Source organism: Natator depressus, chromosome 1 (assembly GCF_965152275.1).
Source record: "Natator depressus isolate rNatDep1 chromosome 1, rNatDep2.hap1, whole genome shotgun sequence".
NCBI lineage: Eukaryota > Metazoa > Chordata > Testudines > Cheloniidae > Natator > Natator depressus.
The window spans coordinates 37,464,098-37,488,717 of NC_134234.1; the positions used below are offsets into that span (position 1 = coordinate 37,464,098).

Consider the following 24,620-nt stretch of genomic DNA (forward strand, 5'->3'; position numbering starts at 1 on the left):
CTTCCTTCCTTTTAATAGCCAGCAAGAAGCTTCCGAAAATACTTTTTATGAAGAGTCCACAGAGATTGTCATGTTGTTTCTCAAATGCATCTTCTGATATATTTTTTTCACCCATCAGGTTGCTCGAATCTGCAACTTGTTAATGTTCCAAGTGAACAGCCAAGAAGGGACCTCAGATTAATGGCATTTACGCTGTTGGAATATCAGTAAGGTAACTCTGCATCTGTCATTCTAACATAAACGGTTATTTTGCAATCGTAGGTCATTTTCCAAGTGACAAGAATTTATTAAGTACTGAGGAGAATCGAAGGTTTTGGTTATATGACCTATAACATTCAAAATGGCCTGAGAGCTACTTCTCTGAAAGACTGCCTCTCTTTCTGTCCCAAATTGCCACAGTGGAGATCACAGGGGCACCCCATTTGTATAAAAAAGTGGGGGAACTAACAGATGATTCTCTATAAGGCCCTGGGGAATTTGTTCCCACCAGTCCAAAGTAATCCTAGTTTTTCAACTTTCAGTGCACACTGCAAGACCTAACTATTATCCCAGGTTGTGAGGGATTGCCAGGACTCTGGTGGGAGTCCTTGTAAGGATCTTCAGTCATTTTTTAGCTGCTGCATTAATGTTAATTGTTGGCCAAAAGAGGGTTGTATATGAAATAATGTATTTTTAGAATTGTCGTTTTTTAAATGTGTCCAGGGTCACCAAGAGCAAAGGATGGGCACTCTTTTTAATGGAATGAATGTATCTATCTAACTAACTAACTAAATAACCAAAGGAAAAAAGAGAAGTGCAGCTGATTTAAATGGGGATACTCACGTGAGTAAAGCAAGATGGATTTGTACCCACACAGGTGGAAAAAAAAATGTTCCTAATTCAAATGAGGAAATTAAACCAATCACAGTAAGATATGGTTCCTTCTCCCACTTGCAGACCTTTGTTTAAAAATTAACATGCCTATCCCCTTCCAAAAGGGTATTGAAAAGAATTTTGCCTAGCTTGTGGTTGCTCTTAACTGTTCAGCCCTCCTCCCAGAGGGCTTTGTTTTGCTTATTCTCATTTTTTGTGATCACTCCTATGAAAGTCTCTTTTTACAGTCATTATTTATTTTGGTTCTTAAGGCTTTCACTGGACTGAGGTAAATTATTTTATTGTGCTTCAGCAGCAAGTATAAACTGGCTTGTTGGCATGTTCTGTGTATCCGAGTCTTTCTTCCCACTGTGCTTTGTCATTTGTTTGTAATGCGCTTGCAGGCAGGGAAGAACGGTTGGAAGGGATAGTATTTTGTTTTTGCAATTGGGAAGGTTAAAATCAGGATCCTTTCCTCATAGAGGGCATCATCCAAAACCCACTGAAGCCTATGGAAAGATTCCCTTTGATTTCCATGGGCTTTGCAGAATAAGGCTCTGTGGGCCTGTTCCACTCCTTAACTTTGCTTGATAGCAGTTAATCATGTGAATATTCCCATCGAAGTCAATGGGATTACTACTCAGTGTGTGTTAGGGTTTCAGAATCAGATCTCAAAGCCATATTTAAACTTTTGCTTTAAGCTAAATGATGCAGAATATGCATTAACACTTTTAACACAATGTATAGAGTTGAGCTTGTGATATTTCGGAATCTTTACAATGATTTCTTTCAAACCAAATGCGGTGAGTTTGGTGTTCTGTTTTGTAAACAATCTCAAGTCTTATTCCATTAGAAATGGAAAAAATTCTATTGGCTGCTTCAACTTTGCAGATGGAAAATTGTTCTGTACAGCACACTTGCAAGTGCTGTCCCTAGCCCAGTTTTAATTATTCCAAGCAGTGGGACATCCATTATTCCTTTTCCAATAGATCTAGCCATCAGAAATGTTGGGTTTTTTTTAATATTCTGGCCAAATTTTCACTTTCCTAATTTAATCTCATTACTCCTGGTTACACCTCCTTGCACCATCCTAAATAATTTTTCCCCATCCTTGTTATTAGCACTCTAAGTAATAGATGATGATGTTCCTCCTTTGTTGTCTCCTAGTCAAATTACAATAATATTGTGTCCTACATCAGTCCCTCCAGCCCTCTAATCATTCTCATTGCTCTACTCTGAACTCCATCCAGTTTGTCAGCATTTTGAAATTAAAGGTTTGTTTTCCTACATGCAAGTATTTCTTGAATTCATTACCATAGAAACCAGAAATAATTTGATTTCTTTTGGTCATCAAACCACGAACACACACACACACGAAACTAGGTACCTGTAGCTAGACAGCTGATTATGGAGTGCAACACTAAAAGAGTGATTGTATTTAATAATAATACACAATAACTCCATGAGATAGATTCTGAAGCAAATTGTTAGTTTCAGTCGGGCTCGAATCTGCAATGGCTCGTGCCTGGGTTCTCTCTCAGATCGCAGCCTAATTCCTTTTAGTATTCATATGAGTCTTTTCGTATTTGTACGAGCATTACACAGTACCTAGCTACACAACAATCAAATTATGCAAGCATGCTGAAAACACATGGTTAAGTAAAATTTAGCGCTTCTTTTTAAATGTAACACCTATTTAAACATGCTATAAGAAGAGGAGAAGAATAACTTAAAACATCAAATACCTAGAATCGAAAACAATCACAGGTTGTACTTACTGCATACTTTTGGTGTTACAACCCTTTTATTAGCCTCTTAAATAGCTCCACGTAAAGAGACTTCTTTTTGCAGCCTTCCATAATATTTTTCCCACAACAAAACACCCCACAGCAGATGAGACTTTTTTTTTCCTCCCCCTCTTTCCCAAAAGAGACAAAGTACCATCTAAACAGTCGCTAATATCTAGCTGTTTACAGGCTTCTGCCAGTCAAGCTTACTTACATGACTTACAGTGCTGCTGTCTATTGTATATCACTTACTCTCCAAATAACTTTACCTGGTGACAGGCAAAGTATTTTTATTGCTCTGTCTACACATAAAACAAGTCACATGCAAAGACAACACCTATAAAGGGCGGAGAAGTTTTCAATAGGGAGACGTGACTAGGCTATTTAGTAATTGGCTCAGCTCTACATCAGAATAGCCTTGCTGTTTATTTTTCAAATTCTGCCTTGTAATGAGTCAAGATCAGTGCTAGGCAACATGTGGGCCTCATGCGGCCCATCAGGGTAATCTGCTGGCAGCCCGCGAGACAGTTTGTTTACACTGACCGTCCGCAGGCACGGCCGCCCGCAGCTCCCAGGGGCTATGGTTCACCATTCCCGGCCAATGGGAGCTGTGGGAAGCAGCACGGGCTGCAGGGAAGTGCAGGCCACCACTATCAGCAGCTCCCATTGGCCGGAAACAGCGAACCACAGCCACTGGGAGCTGCGGGCGGCCATGTCTGCAGACGGTCAATGTAAACAAACCGTCTCACGGGCCACCAGCAGATTACCCTGATGGGCCGCAGGTTGCCCACCATTGGTCAAGATCATCTGAACCCGAGATCTAATTTATACATTTTCTGTTGAAAAATTAGGATAAATATATAATCAGGAAAACCAAAGCAGTGAGTACATACCATTATATGCATCTTCTATTGCTTTTTCAAAAAAGCCATTTTAATACTGGTAAAGGCTGCCAAATTGAAGAGCCCAGAATCTGAAGCCCCCTAGGCTTTGGTTTCATTTGATCTCATCCCCCAAGACTGATTTCACACCAATATATAGGTATATCCCTCCTGAAACCCTATTCTCTTTCTCAGTTACACAAATGCTCCTTTATGCTGTTTTGCTAGCATGGAATGGCCTCCTGAATACTCCCTATACAGAGGGCCACCCTGGTTTGCATAGAGATGGTGTGAGAGCTCTACATTGGTCCTGCTCCCAGTCCCCAGTGTAGGGGTTATGCCAAGGGTGAAGGAGGAGAGGGAATAGCTGGACTGTGCTGTGCCACGGCTAGTATCTGCTTCCCAGCACTCACAGGGGGCCAGTAATTTTCAATTATTGTCACCTTGCTACTCTGCTAATGTGGGAGGAGCTCTCTGGAGACATCTGCAAGGCTACCTCACTGTCCCTCTTCAGATCCCACCTTAAAACTCTCCCCTGCTGCAATACAAAAACCTCACCAACTGTTAAGCAGCTGGTGTGCTAAAACAACTGCTTATCACACTGACCAGTACTGTCTCATTATTACCTTATGCTTTCTTCCCCCTCCCCCAGTCTGTTGTTGCATCTACCTGTTGTCTCGTGTTATTTATTATTTGCATTATTATAGCACCTAGGATCCCTGGTCAGGACCCCGCTTTGTTAGGCTCTCTACACACACAGAACAAAAAGGACAGTCCTTGCCCCAAAGAGCTTACAATCTAAGTTTGTCTTACAATAAGTCCGTACGCTCTTCAGAGCAGGGTCCACCTTTTTGTTGTGTGTTTGAAAAGGACCTTGTACCATGTGCCCCTGATCCATGACTGATGACCCCAAGCACTACCTCAATATAAATAATAATAACAACAACAACAACAACATCGCATCACAAAGAGGGGTTTGACAGTGAGGTGTTGCCAATGTGTCTACAAACTACTTGAATCTATTATCCAGGCCCCATGAAGAAGGGGCATAATGGGCTAGAGCTGCTGTTATAGCCCAGAGATCATAACAACCATGCCGCTTTCGTGCAAAGCCTCAGCAAATGAAATTTCATCAAAGGATGGGAATTTGGCCCTTACTTTCTACTTAGTCTTTTTTCTTTCTGACATTTAACTGATAACTTCGCATTACATAACCAAATAAAATCATGCTCCTACTGGGACATGTGAAAAGCAGTAGGCTGGAGGAGCATCTAATTCAAAGGGGGCTGTACACAAAGTTTTGCAAGCGAGGCACGAAACAATTAATTTTCTTCTCTAACTACCATTAAGTAGTAGAACGAACACCTGTTGTGTATAGCTCACCGTGGCTGCTGCCGAGTCTGATGCTTTAAACTGTGCTTCCTTGATTTTTTGAAGGAGAAGAGTGAAGCGAAAGGAGTTCTGAATCCCAGAATGGAAGGTAAGACATTCTTTTGCGCTTGTGGATTTTGGGGAGATGACATTTTAAACTCTTTAGGATCTAAAAAAAAATTTAAAATGTTGCAATTATTTGATTTATTTCCAGTTCTTGTTAAAATCTAATTTTTTAAACCATTTTTTAAATAAGCTACATCTTTGCATGCCTGAATAAAGGCAGGCAGTAAGCTGTAATTAAAGATGACCTGCAAAAGAAGCAAAAAGGGATTTGTTCCCTTTTGTGATTCTTTATCGACACAGCAAGTTTGTAGTTGTTTTCCCCAGACAAGTACATTTTCTTCTGCATAAAGTTTGTTAGAAATTTCAGACCATCACGGATTTCTTTTGACTAAGCAAAGTGACATGCTGGCCTTTGGTATCTAACTGGAGAATGGGGAAAAATGGTCCCACAAAACACAGGTCCACATTTTCAAAAGGGACCAATGATTTTGGGTGCATCCATGCTTGGGTGCCCAACATGAGATAAGTAAATTAGCCTGACTGTCAGACACTGCTGAACACCAGCCCTGTGAAAGTCAGGCCCCTGTTAAGATGTCTCCCATTGGGCATCTGCAATTAGTCATTTTTGAAAATTTTTACCAAAGATCTATAATGGGTTGACTTCTCAAATGTGTAAGGCACTCGGATACCACTGTCCTGAGCATGCTATAAACACCATACAGACAGAATCATTAATTACATGAGTCATTTATATTATATACTAGAATGTTATAAAAAAAAAAAAACTAGTTATACCTAAGTTTATGATGGATTCACCAGCCCATTCTTGGTGGTTGAATGCTACAGTTAATATTTAAAGTGTTTTATTTTATGTACATTCTCAGCTTATTTTGTTTGCAGAATCATAAAAGGGCATCATACTTTAATTATTTTGGGAGAATATGGCCTTGTTTCCACAGGGAACATGAACCCCGTCCTCTTGGCAAAAGCAGTTGAAAGTGGGTGTGAACGACAGATTGGTTCACAGAGTAAGCAGAGAAACTGCAGTCTCTGCTGCTAATAGGTGCCCCAGTGGGACCAGGGAAGCAAAGCAACATTCAGATAACAGGGCACCATTGAAAAACTGAACATGTCATAGGCAGCATTCCCTCTAATTTTTTACATCCATGTGCAGAATGAATTTTGTTATGTGCACACATCAGCTTCATATTGGTGCACATAAAATTCACGTTGTGCAGGTGGAGCCGAGGGGTTCAGAGTGTGGGAGGAGGCACGGGGGGGTGCGGGCTCTGGCTGGGTGTGCAGGCTCTGGGGTGGGGATGAGGGGTTCAGGGTGCAAGAGGGGGCTCAGGGCTGGGGTAAAGGGTTGGTTGCAGGGGGTGAGGGCTTCGGCTGGGGTGAAGGCTCTGGGGTGGGCCCAGGAATGAGGGGTTCGGGGTGCGGGAGGGGGCTCAGGGCTGGGGCACAAGGTTGGAGTGCAGGCTCTGGGGTGGGGCCGGGATGAGGGTTTTGGGGTGCAGGCTGCCCCGGGGCTGTGGTGGGGAGAAAGGACTCCCCACAGCCCTCTCTTGTTGCAGCAGCTCGGGACTGGGGAAGGGGTGCCTGTCCGTACCGGGGGAGAGGCATCTCTTCCCACCACAGCCCTGAGCGCCTGTGCAGGGCTTAATAGGCAGCTGCGCAGCTTAAAGAGAACTTAGGTCACAGGGTTTCATTTTTGCCTGTAGTTTATCACTTGTACTTCACTGACAGGCAGATTTCATGTTAGAAAATCTTTACTCCTTTTGGAACCTACCCTTTTGGTGACAGTAAGCATGACATCAAAAGAGTTACATGAACCTCTTTGCGACCTTTAGGTGACATTTTTGGTATACAGCCCTTCTATGGAAATGTAATTCTGCTTCCTATGATTCTGCCTCCAGGTATTGAGAGGCAGAGGTGATGTATGTTTGTGGCAAAGGGTGACAGATGAAAAAATTATACCAGATAGAAATGTGAATGGAGAAAAGACCTATTCATGAGAGCCACATGGAGGGGGGATGGGGGAGACACCACACCAGGGGTTCTCAATGGTTTTATTTCTGAGCCCCTGTGCCACCCTCCCCCCCAACATGCTATAAAAACTCCACGGCCCACCTGTGCCACAATAACTGGTTTTCTGCATATAAAAGCCAAGGCCAGCATTAGGGGATAGCAAGCAGAGCAATTGCCTGGGACCCCACACCACAGGGGCCCCAGCAAAGCTACTTTGCTCAGGCTTTGGCTTCAGCCTTGGGTGGTGGGACTCAGGGCCCCAGGCTTCAGTTCCATGCGATGGGGCTTTGGCTTGCTGCCCTGAGCCCAGCAAGTCGAACGCTGGCCTTCCTTGGTGGCCCCCCTGAACCTGTTCGCAGCCCCACAGCAGACCCTGGTGCGACGGGTTAGATCACAGAAACCCCCTTGGGACTGCCACCTGATGTGCCTAGACTACCTCTGAGCCCGTTTTCCCTGCCAGCTTGGGACTTCAGTACCTTGACTTGTTTGAGCCAGACACGTTTGCCTGCTTCAAACACAGATCCAAGTCTGAACCATGTCCCCCACAAGCTGCAGGCTTAACCGAAAACAGCTTAAGAAGTGCTCCTGCCTCCAGCACTCAGATACCCAGCTCCCAATGGGGTCCAAACACCAAATAAATCCCGTTTTACCCTGTATAAAGCTTATACAAGGTAAACTCATAAACTGTTCGCCCTCTATAACACTGATAGAGAGATATGCACAACTGTTTGCCCCCACCACCCTGGGTATTAATATATACTCTGGGTTAATTAATAAGTAAAAAGTGATTTTATTAAATACAAAAAGTAGGATTTAAGTGGTTCCAAGTAATAACAGACAGAACAAAGTAAATTACCACGCAAAATAAAACAAAAACACGCAAGTCTAAGTCTAATACAGTAGAAAACTGAATACAGATAAAATCTCACCCTCAGAGATGTTTCAATAAGTTTCTTTCACGGACTGGATGCCTTCCTAGTCTGGGCCCAATCCTTTCCCTGGTACAGTCCTTGTTCCAGCTCAGGTGGTAGCTAGGGGATTTCTCATGACTGCAGCCCCCTTTGTTCTGTTCCATCCCCTTATATAGCTTTGGCACAAGGTGGGAATCTTTTGTCTCTTTGGGTCCCCACCCCTCCTTCTAAATGGAAAAGCCCCAGGTTTAAGATGGATTCCAGTACCAGGTGACATGGTCACATGTCCTGTGAGACCCCAAGCCTTAATTCTTCCCGGCCCGACTCACAGGAAGGCTTGCAAGTAAACAGAGCCATTTACAGTCAATTGTCCTAGCTGATAGGAGTCAAGATTCCAAACCACCATTAATGGCCCACACTTTGCATAATTACAATAGTACCTCAGAGTTATATTTCATATTTCTAATTTCAGATACAAGAATGATACATTTATACAAATAGGATGACCACACTCAGTAGATTATAAACTTTGTAATAATACCTTACAAGAGACCTTTTGCATGAAGCATATTCCAGTTATATTATATTCACACTCATTAGCATATTTTCATAAAAATCATATGGAGTGCAACGTCACACCTGGACCCCAGGTTGAGAACCACTGCACTACAGAATGGGAAATTTGATAGGGACATTGTCCATGTTGGGACCTGATGGGCAACAGCATGCATGGAAGACGACCACCCAGAGTTCTATCACAGTGGCAACCAGGCAGCAGACAGGGTCCATCTCCCACCTTGGTAATCTGACACTTGCACACATTTTATTCCTGTGTAATCAGTCAAGCTTCTATTCAAATACATTCAAACCTCTTTCATCCAAATCTTGATTATCCAAAATTGTCCCCTGACATCTACTCTGCTTCTCTGAAGCCTCATTTATCTAAAGTTATTTCCATTTCCCTCATCTCCTTTAAAAAAAACTAGGCTTGACTGTAATCATTATATTTACCTTTGATTTTTATTTCTGTGGAACTAATGCAGTCTATACGAAGCTAGCACTCATTCTTTCATCAGATAATACCTGCTGTATCTATTTGCTTATAATCTTTCCAACTCTTAACTCTAGGGTAAGAAATACCAAGAGCTTCGTAATCTGTTGCACGGTTGTGCTTTTAACACAATTACTTCAAAGGAACACATTTCCCTTTGGAAATGTTATTTTGCAAAGCTTTGATGTGAGAAGGGGTCTAACACAATTTCAGAAACTTCTCTCTTACTGAACTCTGGGATGCTTTGCTGCAGGGTTTTGGTGATCATCACATAAGAAAGGGATTTGAAAAACTCGCTATGACTCACCATTTCTTGATGTCTTTCTTAGCCAATGTGCTAGTGGTCGTTTTAACATTCTGTTAACATCAGTTTCATTCAGAAATTTTTTTCTCTGTATTTCTTCAAACCATTCTCCTGTCACTCCCTGTAGTCCAGTTACATCTTGCTTTTTCTTCTGAAGTTTGCTAAAAAGAAAACAAAATGCCAGTCAACTATTTCAGCTGATTTAGAAATTTACCTTCTATTACTGTTCACCACTAGTAACTCTCCTTTCCGTCATGAAAACACTTATGCTTGATTTCTACAAATCAAATTACTTTAAAAAAAAAAAAAGTGTAAAAGCAAACCAAATAAGGATTAGCACATGATCCATAAAAGTCAATGGAAAGATTCCCTTTGTCTTCAGTGAGAGCTGAAAGCCCAGTTCAGCAAGGTATTTAAGCATATGCCTAACTGATTTCAGGAAACTACCCATATGCTTAAGTTAACCTTCTGCCTTGCAGAACCGGGGCCGTAATGCATAAGCAACTCATTAAACCTAAGACTGAGGGTCTGTCACATCAGTAACCTAAATAATATATATTGTAATTAAACCATTTTTGAGATTTTTCATCCTCAGATTTCTGTAGGGGGAAAAAAAAAAAACAGTAAAATTGTTCTTGTCCTAATAGTAAACTACTTGCAGCAAGGACTGTATTTTGTAAAAACAACAAGAAGTCCTTGTGGCACCTTAGAGACCTAACAGATTTATTTGAGCATAAGCTTTCATGGGCTAGAACCCACTTCATCAGATGCATGGAGTGGAAAATACGGGAGCAGGTAAGGCAACTCCCATCTTTTCATGTATTTATACCTGCTCCCGTATTTTCCACTCCATGCATCTGATGAAGTGGGTTCTAGCCCATGAAAGCTCATGCCCAAATAAATTTGTTAGTCACAAGGACTCCTCATTGTTTTTGCTGATACAGACTAACACGGCTACCACTCTGAAGCCTGTATTTTGTAAAACACTCAGCAGTGTGGGGTCCCTGTCTGTAGCTTTCAGTGTGTAATACAAACACGATACTAAATGCAGATTGTATAGCTATGCACTGTCAGTTAAACAAGATTGTTACTCTTAATTTTCATAACTGCCTCGTGGCTTGCCCGTATTTAACGTTGTGTATAACCAACCTACAAGTTACAGATTTCTCCAAAGGAGATTTAGGCATGGATTAAACTATAGAAATGTGGCTTGGACAAGGTACCAAACTGAAAGAGAAACTGAACAGAAGTTGTTATTTTTACTCAAAATAACTGGTCGCATGAATAGAGTATTTATTGGGACCTAAAAGAATAGTGTGCAGATGCAAAAAAGCCTGAATGATGCATGTTGCAGGGTGGACTGGGCCCTTTCAGAAGGAACTGCTCCAGCCCACCTGTGCAATGTTAACAGCTCTGATGGGGCGTAATGGAAGACAGGTGTCATCTATGAGATCAGCAGGAAGCTACAGAGAGGAGTTGTAGTGAGCAGGAGGCTGCTGTGGGAGACTCTGACAGGGAGAAGGGTTTGGGCCTGGAAACCAAAGCCAAAGAGCTGAAGAAGGCTGAGGCCTGGAAGAGGGGGTTTGACTGCTGACCTCTAAAAGATGGAGCGTAGACAGCATTGGGAGGATGTTGAGCCCTTTCCTGGAGATGAAAGGACTCGGGGTAGGAAGACTGGAGAGTATGTGTTGGGAAGAGCAGGGAAGGACTCCAGCTAGAAGGGGCTGAAATAGCTGGTTGATTGAAGAGCAGGCTGGGACTGAAGAAGAGCCCCGAGACTAGCAGAGTAGAATAGGTGGTGTATTGATGGACTATATTTTGGGACTTTGAGGATGGTTTGAATTGTTTATGTTAATACATCGAGATCCCAAGGAGGGTTACTGCTGGCCACGAGAAAGCCTCCAGCACAGTTCTTAAATGCTCCTGAAGAGGGTAAACAAAGGCAGGGTGCTACACAGCCTGGCTATGCTGGGGTGCTCAGCATGTGGCCAGCCCTGTTACTGTGTGCCTGGATTGCAAAACTACTGTAATGTAATTTGAAAGCAAGAAGTGCCACACCACGTGGTATTTTGGATGGGGAGAAAGCCTTTGTGGGCAGCCCTGTGACCGAATGCCAGTGTTGAACTATGGCTCTCAAAAAATCTTCCCTGTGGTAAATCCCACGACTCAGGAGTGCCTGTGCTCTGAGAGGAGGGTTACAGGCTGAGGAATCTATTCACTTATCCATTTACATACGATCACTTTCTGTCTCTGTTCGAGAGACCGCTGCTGGCACACAAGCTTACATTAAATGCACATCCTGGGAACACACACACTTCTTCCAGAAAACAGTACTGAGTAATGCATTGTTTAGCTGATGTCATTTGAAGGAAGGTAGGATCGGGGTAGACCTTTATAGGTAGGTTTGTGGAGATTTCCTTTTTTTTTTTTTTTTTTTTAAAAACAACTGGATATTTGGTGCAATCTGATGCTAAGGCAAAAACTCTACTCTTCAGGAAACCCTGGATGATTAAGAAGTGTTTAGGGAGATGGTGAATTCCATCAGAAGCAGGAAAAATCACCCCCACTCCCATGTCAAACTGCTGGAAGAATTTGAACAAAGATGCTCCCATGAGCCACCTCCATTACCTCACTAGTGCAGCCTTAACACAAGGGATTCAGTATATCTGAGTGAGTAAAAATACAGACATGGAACTATAAATGCAGCATCTGGGGAGAGTCTGTAGTCACAAGGAGCACAAACTGCCTCAGAAACAAGCATAGACCTGCTTTGCTGGAGTTCTGAAAGATGAGAACATCTATAAGGCATCCCCATCGTCTCTTCGAAAAAAATAAGTATAAATTATTAGTCTGATTTGTGTATGATGTAACGATATGACAGATCAGAAGTTACATATATATATTATATATCAAACCAGGTTAATGTTTGGACTTATTTTTAAGAGGAAAACAGTTCAAGAAAGGCAGATGAAAATCATATTCAATTTATTGCCATCTAGTGGTAAAAAGCAAAAAGTGTTCAGAAAGCTTGATGAAAAACGCCTGAATTTTCCTACATCAACAAGCTTCCAAAATCAAAATGGTTTTTTGGAGGGACAATTCTTCATGGAATCTGTGGGCTCCCAGGCACTGGAAGGTGATTTGTTTACTCTAACGAACCTTAGATTATTTATATATATATATAAATATCCTAACCAGAACCTCAAAACTGTTGGAAGTTTTGGGCAGTTTTTTTTAAATCTGTTTTTAAGATTTGCTCTCCTGCTAGGTCAAGAAGGTGTAAAAACAAAACAAACAAAAAAATCCAACCAGCCCTACACTCTGCCTTATAATATGTTGATATTTCATTCCAACTGTACAACACTGCAAAGAATTTTTTTTTAATCATATACTGTAAATATTGATCCACTCCCTTTGGAGTAGCTCCCATCAACACTATCTTACCCCCGCTATACATTTGCCCAATCATGTCTACATGGTCCCTCTAATCTGTGCTGAACAACAATATTAAACTACAATGAAAGTAGTTCTTGAGAATATAAAGTAATTAACAATCTTGTGTTGTTATCTGACTCCAAATATAGACCAGCCTTTGAGTCACTGGAATTAATATTTGGATTGCAACACTGCTGAATAAAGCAGAGAACAAATTAAATATTGAGACAGTGCTCTGTAACACTGTCTAAACCCTAACTGCTCTCTAGTCCCCCTCTTCCATCTCCTCCACTCCAGTTCTCTCACGGCATCTATTTGAGCATCTTGGGAGGAGACAACAATGTGACTGGCAAAACTACCTCCAAAAACTTGGAGGATAAAAGATTATTTCTAGGGCCCTACCAAATTCACAGTCCATTTTGGTTAATTTCACAGTCATAGGATTTTAAAAATCATAAATTTCATGATCTCAGATATTTAAATCTGAAATTTCATGATGATGTAACTGTAGGGGTCCTGACCCAAAAGAGGGTAGTGGGGGGGGGGGGGTCACAAGGTTATTGTAGGGGGCTCATAGTATTGCCATCTGTACTTCTCTGCTGCTGACGACAGCACTGCCTTCAGAACTGGGTGGCTGGAGAGTGGCAGCTGCTGCCCGGGATCCCAGCTCTGAAGGCAGTGCCACCAGCAGCAGCAGCACAGAAGTAAGGATAGCATGGTATGGTATTTCTACCCTTACCCTTAGCCAGCAGTCGCCACTTTCTAGCCACCCATTGCCACCCTTACTTCTGTGCTTCTGCTGGCGGTGCTGCCTTCAGAGCTGGCCACCTGGCCAGCAGCTGCCACTTTCTCGTCACCCGGCTCTGAAGGCAGTGTAGAAATAAGGGTGGCAATATCACAACATCACAACCCCACAATAACCTTACAACCCTCCCCCCCCCCCCACCGCATGACCCCTTTTTGGGTTAAACTAACCCCCCAGTTTAAACAACACTGGTTTCCCCTGTGAAATCTGTATAGTATAGGGTGAAAGTACACAGAAGACCAGATTTCATGGTCCATGATGCATTTTTCATGGCTGCGAATTTGGTAGGACCCTAATTATTTCCAAGGACTTCACTCAGAAGGCTGTGTTGGCTGTTCAACAAACTATAGCAGGTACAATCCTGAATGACCCTTCTTTTCTCACTTTTCCCCATCTTTATCTCAAACAATATCTCAACTATACATTGCTCAATCCATGAACAATTTCATAACTTTTTTTTTAATACACACCTCTTCCATATTTGCATAAACATGTCCTAATGCTTCTTATGTAAGCCTGGAGATCTCTAATAACTGGAGATGGGGAGGAAGTTACCCGAGTTTTTTTGTTTGTGCTTTGATATGGAGCCTACTATCATTAACATAATTGCAGAGAAAGCTACAGTCCCAACATGGCACTTCCTGTTGTGACACTTGTGAGTTTCTACTGCTAGAGAAAGAGGAAAAGTATCTTTTCTACCATCCTCATACTTTAGAAGGGGGAGGGAAGGAACTAGTAAGGTAGCAGAGACTGGGTTGCTGAGCAAGAGCCTCTGAAAGATGCTCTGTAACAACCTGCTGTTTACTTGTGAACGAGGACCCAATTCTGCTTCTTCTTAAGTCAAAAGTAAAACTCCCGTTGACTTCAGTAGGAGCAAGATCAGGCCCTAAATGATCCTTGACTATAAAATGGCAAACTATACATCTTGCAGTACCCAGAGAGAAGAGGAAGACTTCATAGGGGGAAGGAGAGGCAGACCAGAAAGAACTCATCAGTTCAAGGCAACCATTGGCTGAGAAGGCAAAGCTGAAGTGGCTACATGAAAAAGAAAACAACTGTGTCCACAGCATTAGATACCAACTATTGCAGTGCAAATAATTTGCAGCAGTCATTCAAGGAATTTATTCTTTTATTCTGCTCATACTTGAAATGCATTGCTTCGTCAGTGAGGGGTATACAAACACATTGGGAAAACAGCACTAGAAAACCATTTTCTTGTCTAATTGGAACCCAAGATTTCTCTTTACAAAGAAAATCATCTTTCCCTGGTATTTTAATTTACTATCTTCCTCCTGCTTTATTCTGTATGCCCCTTTGGTGAACTCTCTATCCTTGGCTTATGTAACTAGTTAATTTTCTAGAGTAACCATGGCTCAGTTACTGCAATCACACGTCCCTCAAAAGGCATAAGCCAGCAGTTCCACTAATTATGTATGTATGTATGTATGTATGTATGTATGTATGTATGTATATTGTAACTATAGAAGAGATATTTAAATGTACACGGGCAAGATGTCATCATTAAAAAAAATTCTTTATGTGTTACTAACAATAGCTTATATTATTACAGCTGAGAAAATTTAAGATCTTACTTATGTACCATTTATGCTCTTGTTTTTTTCTTGCACTTCTTTCAGTTTAGAGAATGAAAATTTCACTTCTCCGTTGGAGGCACACTGCAGGAGTATTAAGAGCCAGAAAGTGAAACTGACTACAATGTCTGGGATGAACACACTATAGGGATTTCTATAAAAGGCTGTAATCCTGCAAAGGTTTATTTATCTAATGTTTTCATGTCTGTCAAGTTAAGCATGTGCATATTACATCTCTGCAAAATTAGAGTCTAAATCTGAAAAATGTTTACACTGAATTTTTTTTTTAGAAGAACAAAATAGTTTTTGTCAATAGCGGATTGGCAAAATAATACAAGGGTTGGGTGTAGACTACTAGAAAGTGTCCTTTTAACCTGTCACCTTTCATTTTCTCTCATTTCTCTTCTCTGAATGTCTTCACACAGTGGCGCTATTATTTACTGCTTTTACAACACTCATAATCAAACGAACAGTAAAGGGAGTTTGAGATAAAGGTCACAACAAGAAGACTGCACAATATATACATTCAATCTTTTGGGCTGGATCCAAAGTCCACTGAAGTCAATGGAAAGACTCTTCCCACTAATGCAAGGAAACTCCTCAAAAGTAAAGGTACAAACGATTTTGGGGAATGAAACCTCTGACTCTGTGGATCAGCCTCTCAACTCTAGCCCTCTGGCCCTCCTCTCTCAGGTTGCATACAACCTTAAGGAGCTGGACTGTCAATGGGCAGAGACCCACTCTTGCACATAACTCCCACACGCACCCTGGAATGCAGTTACTGCTATTTGAAGCGGGAACGTCTTAAGGCAAGTCTACATTAAAAAATTAAGTTGAGCTAAGCCCTGGTCTACACTATGAGTTTAGGTCAAATTTAGCCAAGTTAGGTCGATTTTAAAATGAATGCATCGACACAACCAACCCTGTTCTGGCGACCTAAAGGGCTCTTAAAATCGACTTCAGTGCTCCTCCCTGGCGAGGGGAGTAGCGCTAAAAATCGACCTTGCAGGGTCAAATTTCGGGTAGCGCAGACGCAACTTGACGGTATTGGCCTCTGGGACCTATCCCAGAGTGACCCAATGTGACCACTCCGGACAGCACTTTGAACTCTGATGCACTAGCCAGGTACACAGGAAAAGCCCCGGGAAGTATTGAATTTCATTTCCTGTTTGGTCAGTGTAGCGACCTCAGCAGCACAGGTGACCATGCAGTCCCCCCAGAATCGCAAACGAGCTCTAGCATGGACTGAAAGGGAGACACTAGATCTGATTGCTGTATGGCGAGAAGAATCTGTGCAGGCAGAACTCGGATCAAAAAGAAGAAATGTAAATATATATGCCAAAATTGCAAAGGGCATGGTGGAGAGAGGCTACAACAGGGACACACAACAGTGCTTCGTGAAAGTTAAGGAGCTCAGGCCTCAGACCAAAAGACAAAGGAGACAAACGATCACTCTGGGTCAGAGCCCCATACATGCCACTTCTATGATCAGCTGCATGGCATTCTAGGTGGGACCGTACCACTACCCCACTGCTGTCCTTGGACACCTGCAAGGGGGAGTCTCACGCAACAGGGAGGAGGATTTGGTGGAAGAGGAGGAGAATGCGCAGCAGGCAAGCGGTGAATCTGCTTTCCCTGGCAGCCAGGACCTTTTCATCACCCTGGAGCCAATACTCTCCCAAGGCGGGATCCCAGACCCTGAAGCCAGAGAGGGCAGCTCTGGTGAGTGCACATTTGTAATGAAAGAACAGGGTTTAAAAGCAAGAGTGTTTAATGTTTGATTTGCCCTGAAGAATTGGGATGCATTCGCGGCCAGTACAGCTACTGGAAAACTCTGTTAACGTGTCTGGGGATGGAGCGGGAATCCTCCAGGGACATCTCCATGAAGCTCTCCTGGAGGTACTCTGAAAGCCTTTGCAGAAGGTTTCTGGGGAGGCTGCCTTATTTGGTCCTTGTTGGCTTTCCTGCAGCTCCAACAGACCGAATGTTGCTTGAATGCAGCCAAAACTCAGTCGATTTTTAGAAATTGATTTTATACAGTCAACTGTGTATGTTCCCACTAAGCGCATTAAGTCGGCGGAGTGTGTCCTCAATACTGCGGCTAGTATCGAATTACGGAGCGGTGCACTGTGGATAGCTGTCCCGCAGTCTCCACTGCCCATTGAAATTCTGGGTTAAGCTCCCAATGCCTGATGGGGCAAAAACATTGTCAAGGGTAGTTTTGGGTACATGTCGTCAGTCGCCCCTCCCTCCCTCTGTGAAAGTAATGGAAGACAATCGTTTTGTGCCTTTTTTCCTGGGTTACCCATGCAGATGCCATACCACAGCAAACATGGAGCCCGCTCAGCTCACCACTGCTGTTGTGAGCATTGTAAACACCTCATACGTTATCCTGGATATCTGCAGAACCTGGCTAGGAGATACCAGCACGAGGATGATTGTGATGAGGACATGGGCACAGATGTTTTGCGGATGTGGAGAGACGATGCTTGTCTTGTGAGTCTTTGAGCGGCCAGAAACCAGGGCGATTAGAAGAGCACAGCTAGGTGCGCTGCGCATCAGAGAGGCTTTGAAAACCAGTTTCATGACTGGCCAGGCTGTGGTGTGACAATTGTGTGTGTTTCTCCTTGCTGCAAACCCACCCCCTTTGTTGATTTTAATTCCCTGTAAGCCAACCACCCTCCTCCCTTTGATCACAGCTGGCAAAGGAAATAAAGTAACTATTGTTTTGAAACTATGCATTCTTTCTTTATTAATTAAAAAAAAAGTGAGATAACTGACAAGGTAGCCCGGGTGGGGTGGGGTGTGGGAGGAGGGAAGGATAAGGGCACATTGCTTATTGTAGCCACACTACAAATCAAAACTGTTTGAATGACAGCCTTCTGTTGCTTGGGCCATCCTCTGGAGTGGAGTGGCTTGGTGCCCGGAGCCTCCCACTCCCCCCCCCACCCCCACCCCATGTTCTTGGGCGTTTGGGTGAGGAGGATATGGAACTTGGGGAGGAGGGCAGGCAGTTATACGATGGATGCAGTTGGGGGGGGGGGTGTCTGTGCACTTGTTGGTTTTCCTGCAGCTCCAACAGACACTTCATCATGTCTGTTTGCTCCCCGATTAGCCTCAGCATCACCTCCTGCCTCTGCTCTTCGCACTCACTTAATGCTTTCCTGGCCTCTGCCACTGAATGCCTCCATGCATTAAGCTGTGCCCTATCAGTGCGGGAGGACTGCATGAGCTCAGAAAACGTGTCATTGCGAGTGCGTTTTTTAGCCTTCTAATCTGCGATAACCTCAGGGGCGGAGGTGATGGGGGAGCATAGAAACATTTGCACTTGGGAGGAGATAAAAAGTGAGAGTAAAATTTATGATACATTTCTGAGAACAAAAGGGAGACTCTTCCACAGTGAATCAAGAAATTCATAGGAGACAGCACATGTGCTTTAGTTACATGGTCGCATTTTGCCTTTTATATTGAGCGCCTGCCAGTACGGTGACACCTCACACACGGCTGGGCAACAGAATTCGGTTTCCAGGAAGCCATGGTAAGCCTTTTCGTATGCAGGGTTGGCTTCTTCCGCCTTCATAGCATGTGGAAATGTTTTCAAACTGCAGCGCCATCCTTTCCCACAGCAAGCAATGCTGGTTGGGTTTCACATTTAAAAGGAGGAGCTGCGGTTTTCGGGTGTATGTGCAGCACATACCTCTCCCCTCCCCACCGTGTGGCTACTCTCTGGGATGATCCCTTCACCCCTCCCTCAGTCATGTGGCTGTTTTCTGGGATGATCCCTCTTAGCCAAGCGCAAACAACCCAGCATGAACGGGGTCCTTTTACTCTTCCCTTACAAAAATTCCCCTATTTCAACCAGGTGACTATGAATGATATCACTCTCCTGAGGCTAACACAGAAAGATAAAGACTGAATGTTGCTTGAATTCGACCAAAACCCAGGACCATTTGCTGCCATGCTTTGTGCTGCAATGATTCCAGACTACTTGCTACTGGCTCGGCATGGTAAGGTGTCCTACCGTGGAGGATGAAATAAGGCAGCCCTTCCCAGAAACCTTCTGCAAAGGCTTTCGGAGTACCTCCAGGAGAGCTTCATGGAGATGTCCCTGAAGGATTCCCCCTCCATCTGCAGACACGTTAACAGAGTTTTCCAGTAGCTGTACTGGCTGCGAATGCATCCCAATTCTTCAGGGCAAATCAAACATTCTTGGTTTTAAACCCTGTTCTTTCGTTACAAATGTGCACTCACCAGAGCTGCCTTCTCTAGCTTCAAGGTCGGGAATCCTGCCTTTGGAGGGTATTGGCTCCAGGGTGATGAAAAGGTCCTGGCTGCCAGGGAGAATGGATTCACCGCTTGCCTGCTGCACATTCTCCTCCTCCTCCTCTTCCAGAAAAATCTTCCTCCCTGTTGCATGAGACTCCCCACTTGCAGGTGTCCAAGGACAGCGGTGGGGTAGTGGTACGGTCCCACCTAGAATGCCATGCAGCTGATCATAGAAGTGGCATGTATGGGGCTCTGACCCGGAGCGACTGTTTGCCTCCTTTGTCTTTTGGTAGGCTTGTCTGAGCTTCTTAACTTTCACGCGGCACTGTTATGTGTCCCTGTTGTAGCCTCTTTCCACCATGCCCTTTGCGATTTTGGCATATATATATTTACATTTCTTCTTTTTGATCCGAGTTCTGCCTGCACAGATTCTTCTCGCCATACAGCAATCAGATCTAGTGTCTCCCTTTCGGTCCATGCTGGAGCTCGTTTGCGATTCTGGGGGGACTGTATGGTCACCTGTGCTCGCCACGCTGACCAAACAGGAAATGAAATTCAAAATTTCCCGGGGCTTTTCCTGTGTACCTGGCTAGTGCATCAGAGTTCAAAATGCTGTCCGGAGTGGTCACATTGGAGCACTCTGGGATAGGTCCCAGAGGCCAATACCGTTGAATTGCATCTGTACTACCCCAAATTCGACCCTGCAAGGTTGATTTTAGCGTTACTCTCCTCACCGGGGAGGAGTACTAAAGTCGATTTTAAGAGCCCTTTAGGTCGACGGAACAGGGTTGGTTGTGTAGACGCATTCATTTTAAAATCGACTCAACATAGCTAAATTTGACCTAACCCTGCGGTGTAGACCAGGGCTAAGTTACAGCGACATACAGCCATTGCAGTAATTACATCGCTTTTGCATGTCCACACTATGCGCCTCGTGTCGACGGTGCGCATCCTCATCAGGAGCACATGCACCGATTTAACTCTCAGGGCGGGGCATTGTGGGACAGCTTCTGAAAGGCAGCAACAGGCATTGTAAGCAATGCAGTGTCTACACTCATGCTGCGCCAAACTAACTATGTCAACCTAAGCACTACGCCTCTTGTGGAAGTGGAGTTATTAAGTTGGTGTAGTAGGCGTTACATTGCTGGGAGCTACATTTTAGCGTAGACGCTTAGAGTTAGGTTGATGTAAACTGCCTTAGCTTGACCTAACTCTGTAGTGTAGACCAGGGCTTGGCTTGTGGCTATTTGATTGCTGCGTCTAGGAGAGATAATGCCACAAATAAGGGGTTTCTAGCACTGAAACTGCAAGAGCCCTGTTCACATTAAGCATTTGCAAAAGGTCTTATGGGTGGGGAATATTTTAGTGGAAGCAGCACTCCTTTATCTTCTCTGCCCCTTCCAGGAGTTCCACTGCCTATAAATCTCTCCTTCCAGCTGCTTGTAAAAAAAAAAAAAACCACACAAAATCTGTCCAATATATTTCTCTTAATGAGCTATGATAATAAAAACTGCTACTGTACATCACACAGCTTCAAAGCCCTTAGAGCAAAGAAATAATCAGAGGTACCACATACCAGACAGATGCCAGAACATCTGGGAGACAGAACAATAAGCGTGTGAACAATGTGCATGCTAGCTCTAATCACAAGTTTATACGTTTAATTTAACACTGACTGTATTTTGGTAAAGCCTAACCCAGTATGAATGTAGAGGTTAAATTTTAATCAGCCTACAAAGGAACTGATTCCAGAAGACTAAGCTATCACATCACTGATTTAAATTAATCATCATCTCTGGACTTCCTCCCTGGGTTTTAACCACAGGAGCAGCCTTGCACCCTATAATTTATAGTTGTCTTTGGTGCCGTAATCTTAAAATGAGCCCCCTCTAGTCAGCGGCAATAGGCTACCCTCATTTCCCCCCCATCCACTCCAAAGCAGCAATTCAGCATATTAAACCATATCCATGAGTTTCCTTACTGCAGGCATTTTATTCTAGATGTTATTTTTCCTGTATTTAAGCCCAAAACTCGATCTCCATTAACTGCAGTCTGTTCTCCTGGGCAGGAGCATAGGCAGACAGACTGCTTTGAAGCGGAAACCATTGGAACTTCATAACAAGCTGCCAGTGGGCAGCTACAGGAGCAAGAAGCCAGATTCAGCCCCATGGAGAGCACACAAATTACCTCGGTTCTAAATGACAGCGTAGGAAGCAGGAGTTCACAGAGGAAGCTAAGAAATCAGGAATTCAGATTGTTTTTAAGTCAAATACTGCAAGTCCTTAAACCACAGAACACTACAAACTGAGATCACAATAGCTATAAGTGTATTCATCACCCAGCTCAAGCTATAGTGACGTCTCAACCCCTCCTGCACATTAAACCACTTCATTACCAGAGGCTGAAAGAACAGTCAGAGAGGAACTTAGTGTCGCTGAATCTTGACATCTGAATCTCACTATTACCTTGTACGAGACAAGGTGGGTGAGGTAATATCTTTCATTGGACCAACTTTTGTTGGTGAGAGAAGCTTTTGAGCCACACAGAGCTCTGCTTCAGGTTTTATCTTGTGTAGTCACAGTTTATTGTGAAGATGTTATTTTGTGCCATGTTGATGTCAGGGAACAAGTAGACAAGGCAGAAATTGGAGTATCTTTTTACTGGACCTATGAATAGGTTAGAAAACGCAAGTTCTTGAGTGACAGGTCACTAAGAGCTAATGCCATTGGGCTGTCAGCGGCTCTCTAGAAAGTGGGCCTGATTCTCAATTGTCCTGAGCCTGGTTCAGTTATTTACCTTTATGCAGAGTGCATTATGGGTGTACAATGCTACCGTTGTGATCTGGTAATATTTCATAACCGCTTTGTGCTGTCTGTGCACAGCTATAAATTACTATCGCAGCTGAAGGACAGAGGGAAAAATCTGGCTGTGTAGAATGGCGGATGTTCTGCACTTGTTATCACGCTGCCGTTAACCAAGATGTTCACAAGCTGCCTCGCCATAGAGTAATAAAACTAGAGGTTCATGATGCAATTCAGGGGAAGAATATTTATAATCTTTTAAAGTATGCTGTGTGGGTGTGTAAATTCCAAATGGTAGGTAAGGTAATGTAGCCACTGACGTAACCTGACGATTAGAAGGGACTCTCTTAGATAATGTCCCTCGTAGTGGTTTTGATTTGTATGTAACCAAGAAATGTCCCCGCTTCCAGTCTAATGAATGGGGACATTAGTGGGTCATGAGAAAAGACTTTTCATAAACAAAATACCATAGATAACAGATAACAATAACGCGCTGAGGGAAATCATAGCAAGTCCCTGCTCTTCTATGCGGGTAACTTATATACACTTGGTGTATGCAGTAATAGATACACTTGGTGCTTTAAATGTCATACAGCTGAAAACAATTATAAGCCAAATCTGGAAGAAAAAAATGTAACCAGAACAATCTAAATGACAATGGTTTAAGAACACTCTACTACACCGTTTTTCAAAGTTCGAGTTGCAACGGCATGTCAGGCACCGGGTCGCTCTGGTCAGCACCACTGACTGGGACATTAAAGGTCCTGTTGGTGTTGCTGCCCTGCTAAGGGAGGCTAGTCTACCTGTTTCGACACCGCACTGCACCCCGAAAGTGGCCAGAAGTGGCTCTGGCTTCTAGGCACGGGGACCATGGGGCTCCATGTGCTACCCCAACCCCAAGCACCAGCTCTGCACTCCCATTAGCCTGCAGGTGAGAGTTGCACGAAACCGCTGGTGGGCCTCCACCTAGGAGCTGGACCTGCTGCTGGCTGCTTCCGGGGTGTAGCGCAGTCCCCAGTGCCAGGACAGGCAGGAAGCCTGCCTCTGCACCCCGGCTGCGCCGCTGACCAGGAACTTCTGGAGGTAAGTCTGCACCCCAACCCCATGCCCCAATCCCCTGCCCCAGTCCTGAGCCCCTCCCAAACCTGGAACCCCTTCCTGCACCCCAAACCCCTCATTCCTGGCTCTACCCCAGAGCCTGCACCCCCAGCCCAGAGCCCTGACCCCCTCCTGTACCCCAACCCCCTGCCCCAGCCCAGAGCCCCCTCCCACACCCTGAACTTCTCATTCCCAGCCCCACCCCACAGCCCTAACCCCCACACCCCAACCCTCTGCCCCAGCCCCGAATGCCTCACACACCCCAAACCCCTCATCCCCAGCTCCATTGGGTCAAAGGCATCAATAATTTTCTTCAACTGGGTCCTCAGAAAAAAAGTTTGAAAGCCACTGCTCTACTAGATGTCCAAAAAGCCATAATCAAGAAAGAAGGCCATATTGGTTAAAAAAAAACAACCTGGTTTAGAGGGTAAATGAAGGCAGCTATAATGTATATAAAAAACAAATGGAAGAAAGGGGAAGTCGATAGTGATGAATATAAATCAGAAGCTAGGAATTGCAGAAAATTTAAAAGGGAAGCAAAGAGACACAAGGAGAAAGCTATAGCCAGCAGAGTTAAGGACAATACAGAATTTAAGTATATTAGGAACAAAAAGAATCCTAATCGTACTGGAAATGGTAGACTCATCAATAACAATGGAGAAAAGAGAGAAGTGTTCAATAAATATTTCTGGTATGTATTTGCGGAAACAGATAGAGTCTCATCATACAACACACTTTCCTTTCCACTAGTATCTCAGGAAGATGTTAAACAGCAGCTACTAAAGTTAGATATTTTAAAGTCAGCAGCTCCAGATAACTTGCATCCAAGAGTTTTAAAAGAGCTGCCTGGGAAAACTCACTGGACCGTTAAAGTTGATATTTAATACATCTTGCAACACTTGGGAAATTCAAGAAGACTGGAAGAAAGCTAACGTTGTGCCACTATTTAGAAAGGATAAATGGGTAATTATAGGCCTGTTAGTCTAATATTGGTCGTGGGCAAGATAATGAAGCACTGATACAGGACTCTATTAATCAAGAATTAAAAGGAAGGTGATATAATTAATGCAAATCAACATGGGGTTTATGGAAAATAGATCCTGTCAAACTTACTTGATTTTTTTAATGAAGTTACAAGTTTGGCTGATAAAGATAATATTGATGTAGTATGCTTAGGGTTCTCTAAGGCGTTTGACTTTCTACTGCACAACATTTTGATTAAAAAACTAGAACAATGTAAAATTGACATGGCACACATTAAATGAATTAAAAACTGGCTAACTGATAGATCTAAAAATGTAACTGAAAACTGGGAATAATCATCGACCAGGTGTGTTTCCAGGGGGGTCTTGCGGGCATTAGTTTTTGA

The 24,620-nt window shown here is 43.5% G+C and overlaps 1 protein-coding gene and 1 long non-coding RNA gene across 10 annotated transcripts in view; one reads left to right on the plus strand and one right to left on the minus strand.

Annotated features, from left to right (window-relative positions):
- Positions 1–24,620, minus strand: part of LOC141990437 (protein O-glucosyltransferase 3-like) — an 80,532-nt gene that overhangs the window by 42,935 nt on the left and 12,977 nt on the right. For 3 of the 4 annotated variants that reach the window (XM_074957658.1, XM_074957615.1, XM_074957624.1), the window contains exons 2-3: positions 9,258–9,415; positions 4,904–5,060 (exon numbers count right to left, since the gene is read on the minus strand). The exons of the other annotated variant lie outside the window; for it this stretch is intronic. In XM_074957658.1, the coding sequence (XP_074813759.1) occupies positions 4,904–5,060; positions 9,258–9,415 (315 nt within the window). The remainder of the gene's footprint in view (positions 1–4,903; positions 5,061–9,257; positions 9,416–24,620) is intronic. 4 annotated transcript variants of the gene reach the window in all.
- The window catches only part of LOC141990472 (uncharacterized), a 43,487-nt gene that overhangs the window by 14,249 nt on the left and 4,618 nt on the right, over positions 1–24,620 (plus strand). For 2 of the 6 annotated variants that reach the window (XR_012640187.1, XR_012640188.1), the window contains exons 2-4: positions 119–211; positions 4,958–5,000; positions 15,132–15,266. This is a non-coding gene — a long non-coding RNA (uncharacterized LOC141990472). Of the gene's footprint in view, positions 1–118; positions 212–4,957; positions 5,001–15,131; positions 15,267–15,511; positions 15,699–16,594; positions 16,782–21,420; positions 23,272–24,620 lie in introns of those variants that run through there. The other 4 variants (XR_012640182.1, XR_012640185.1, XR_012640184.1 and 1 more) reach the window with 4 other exon arrangements.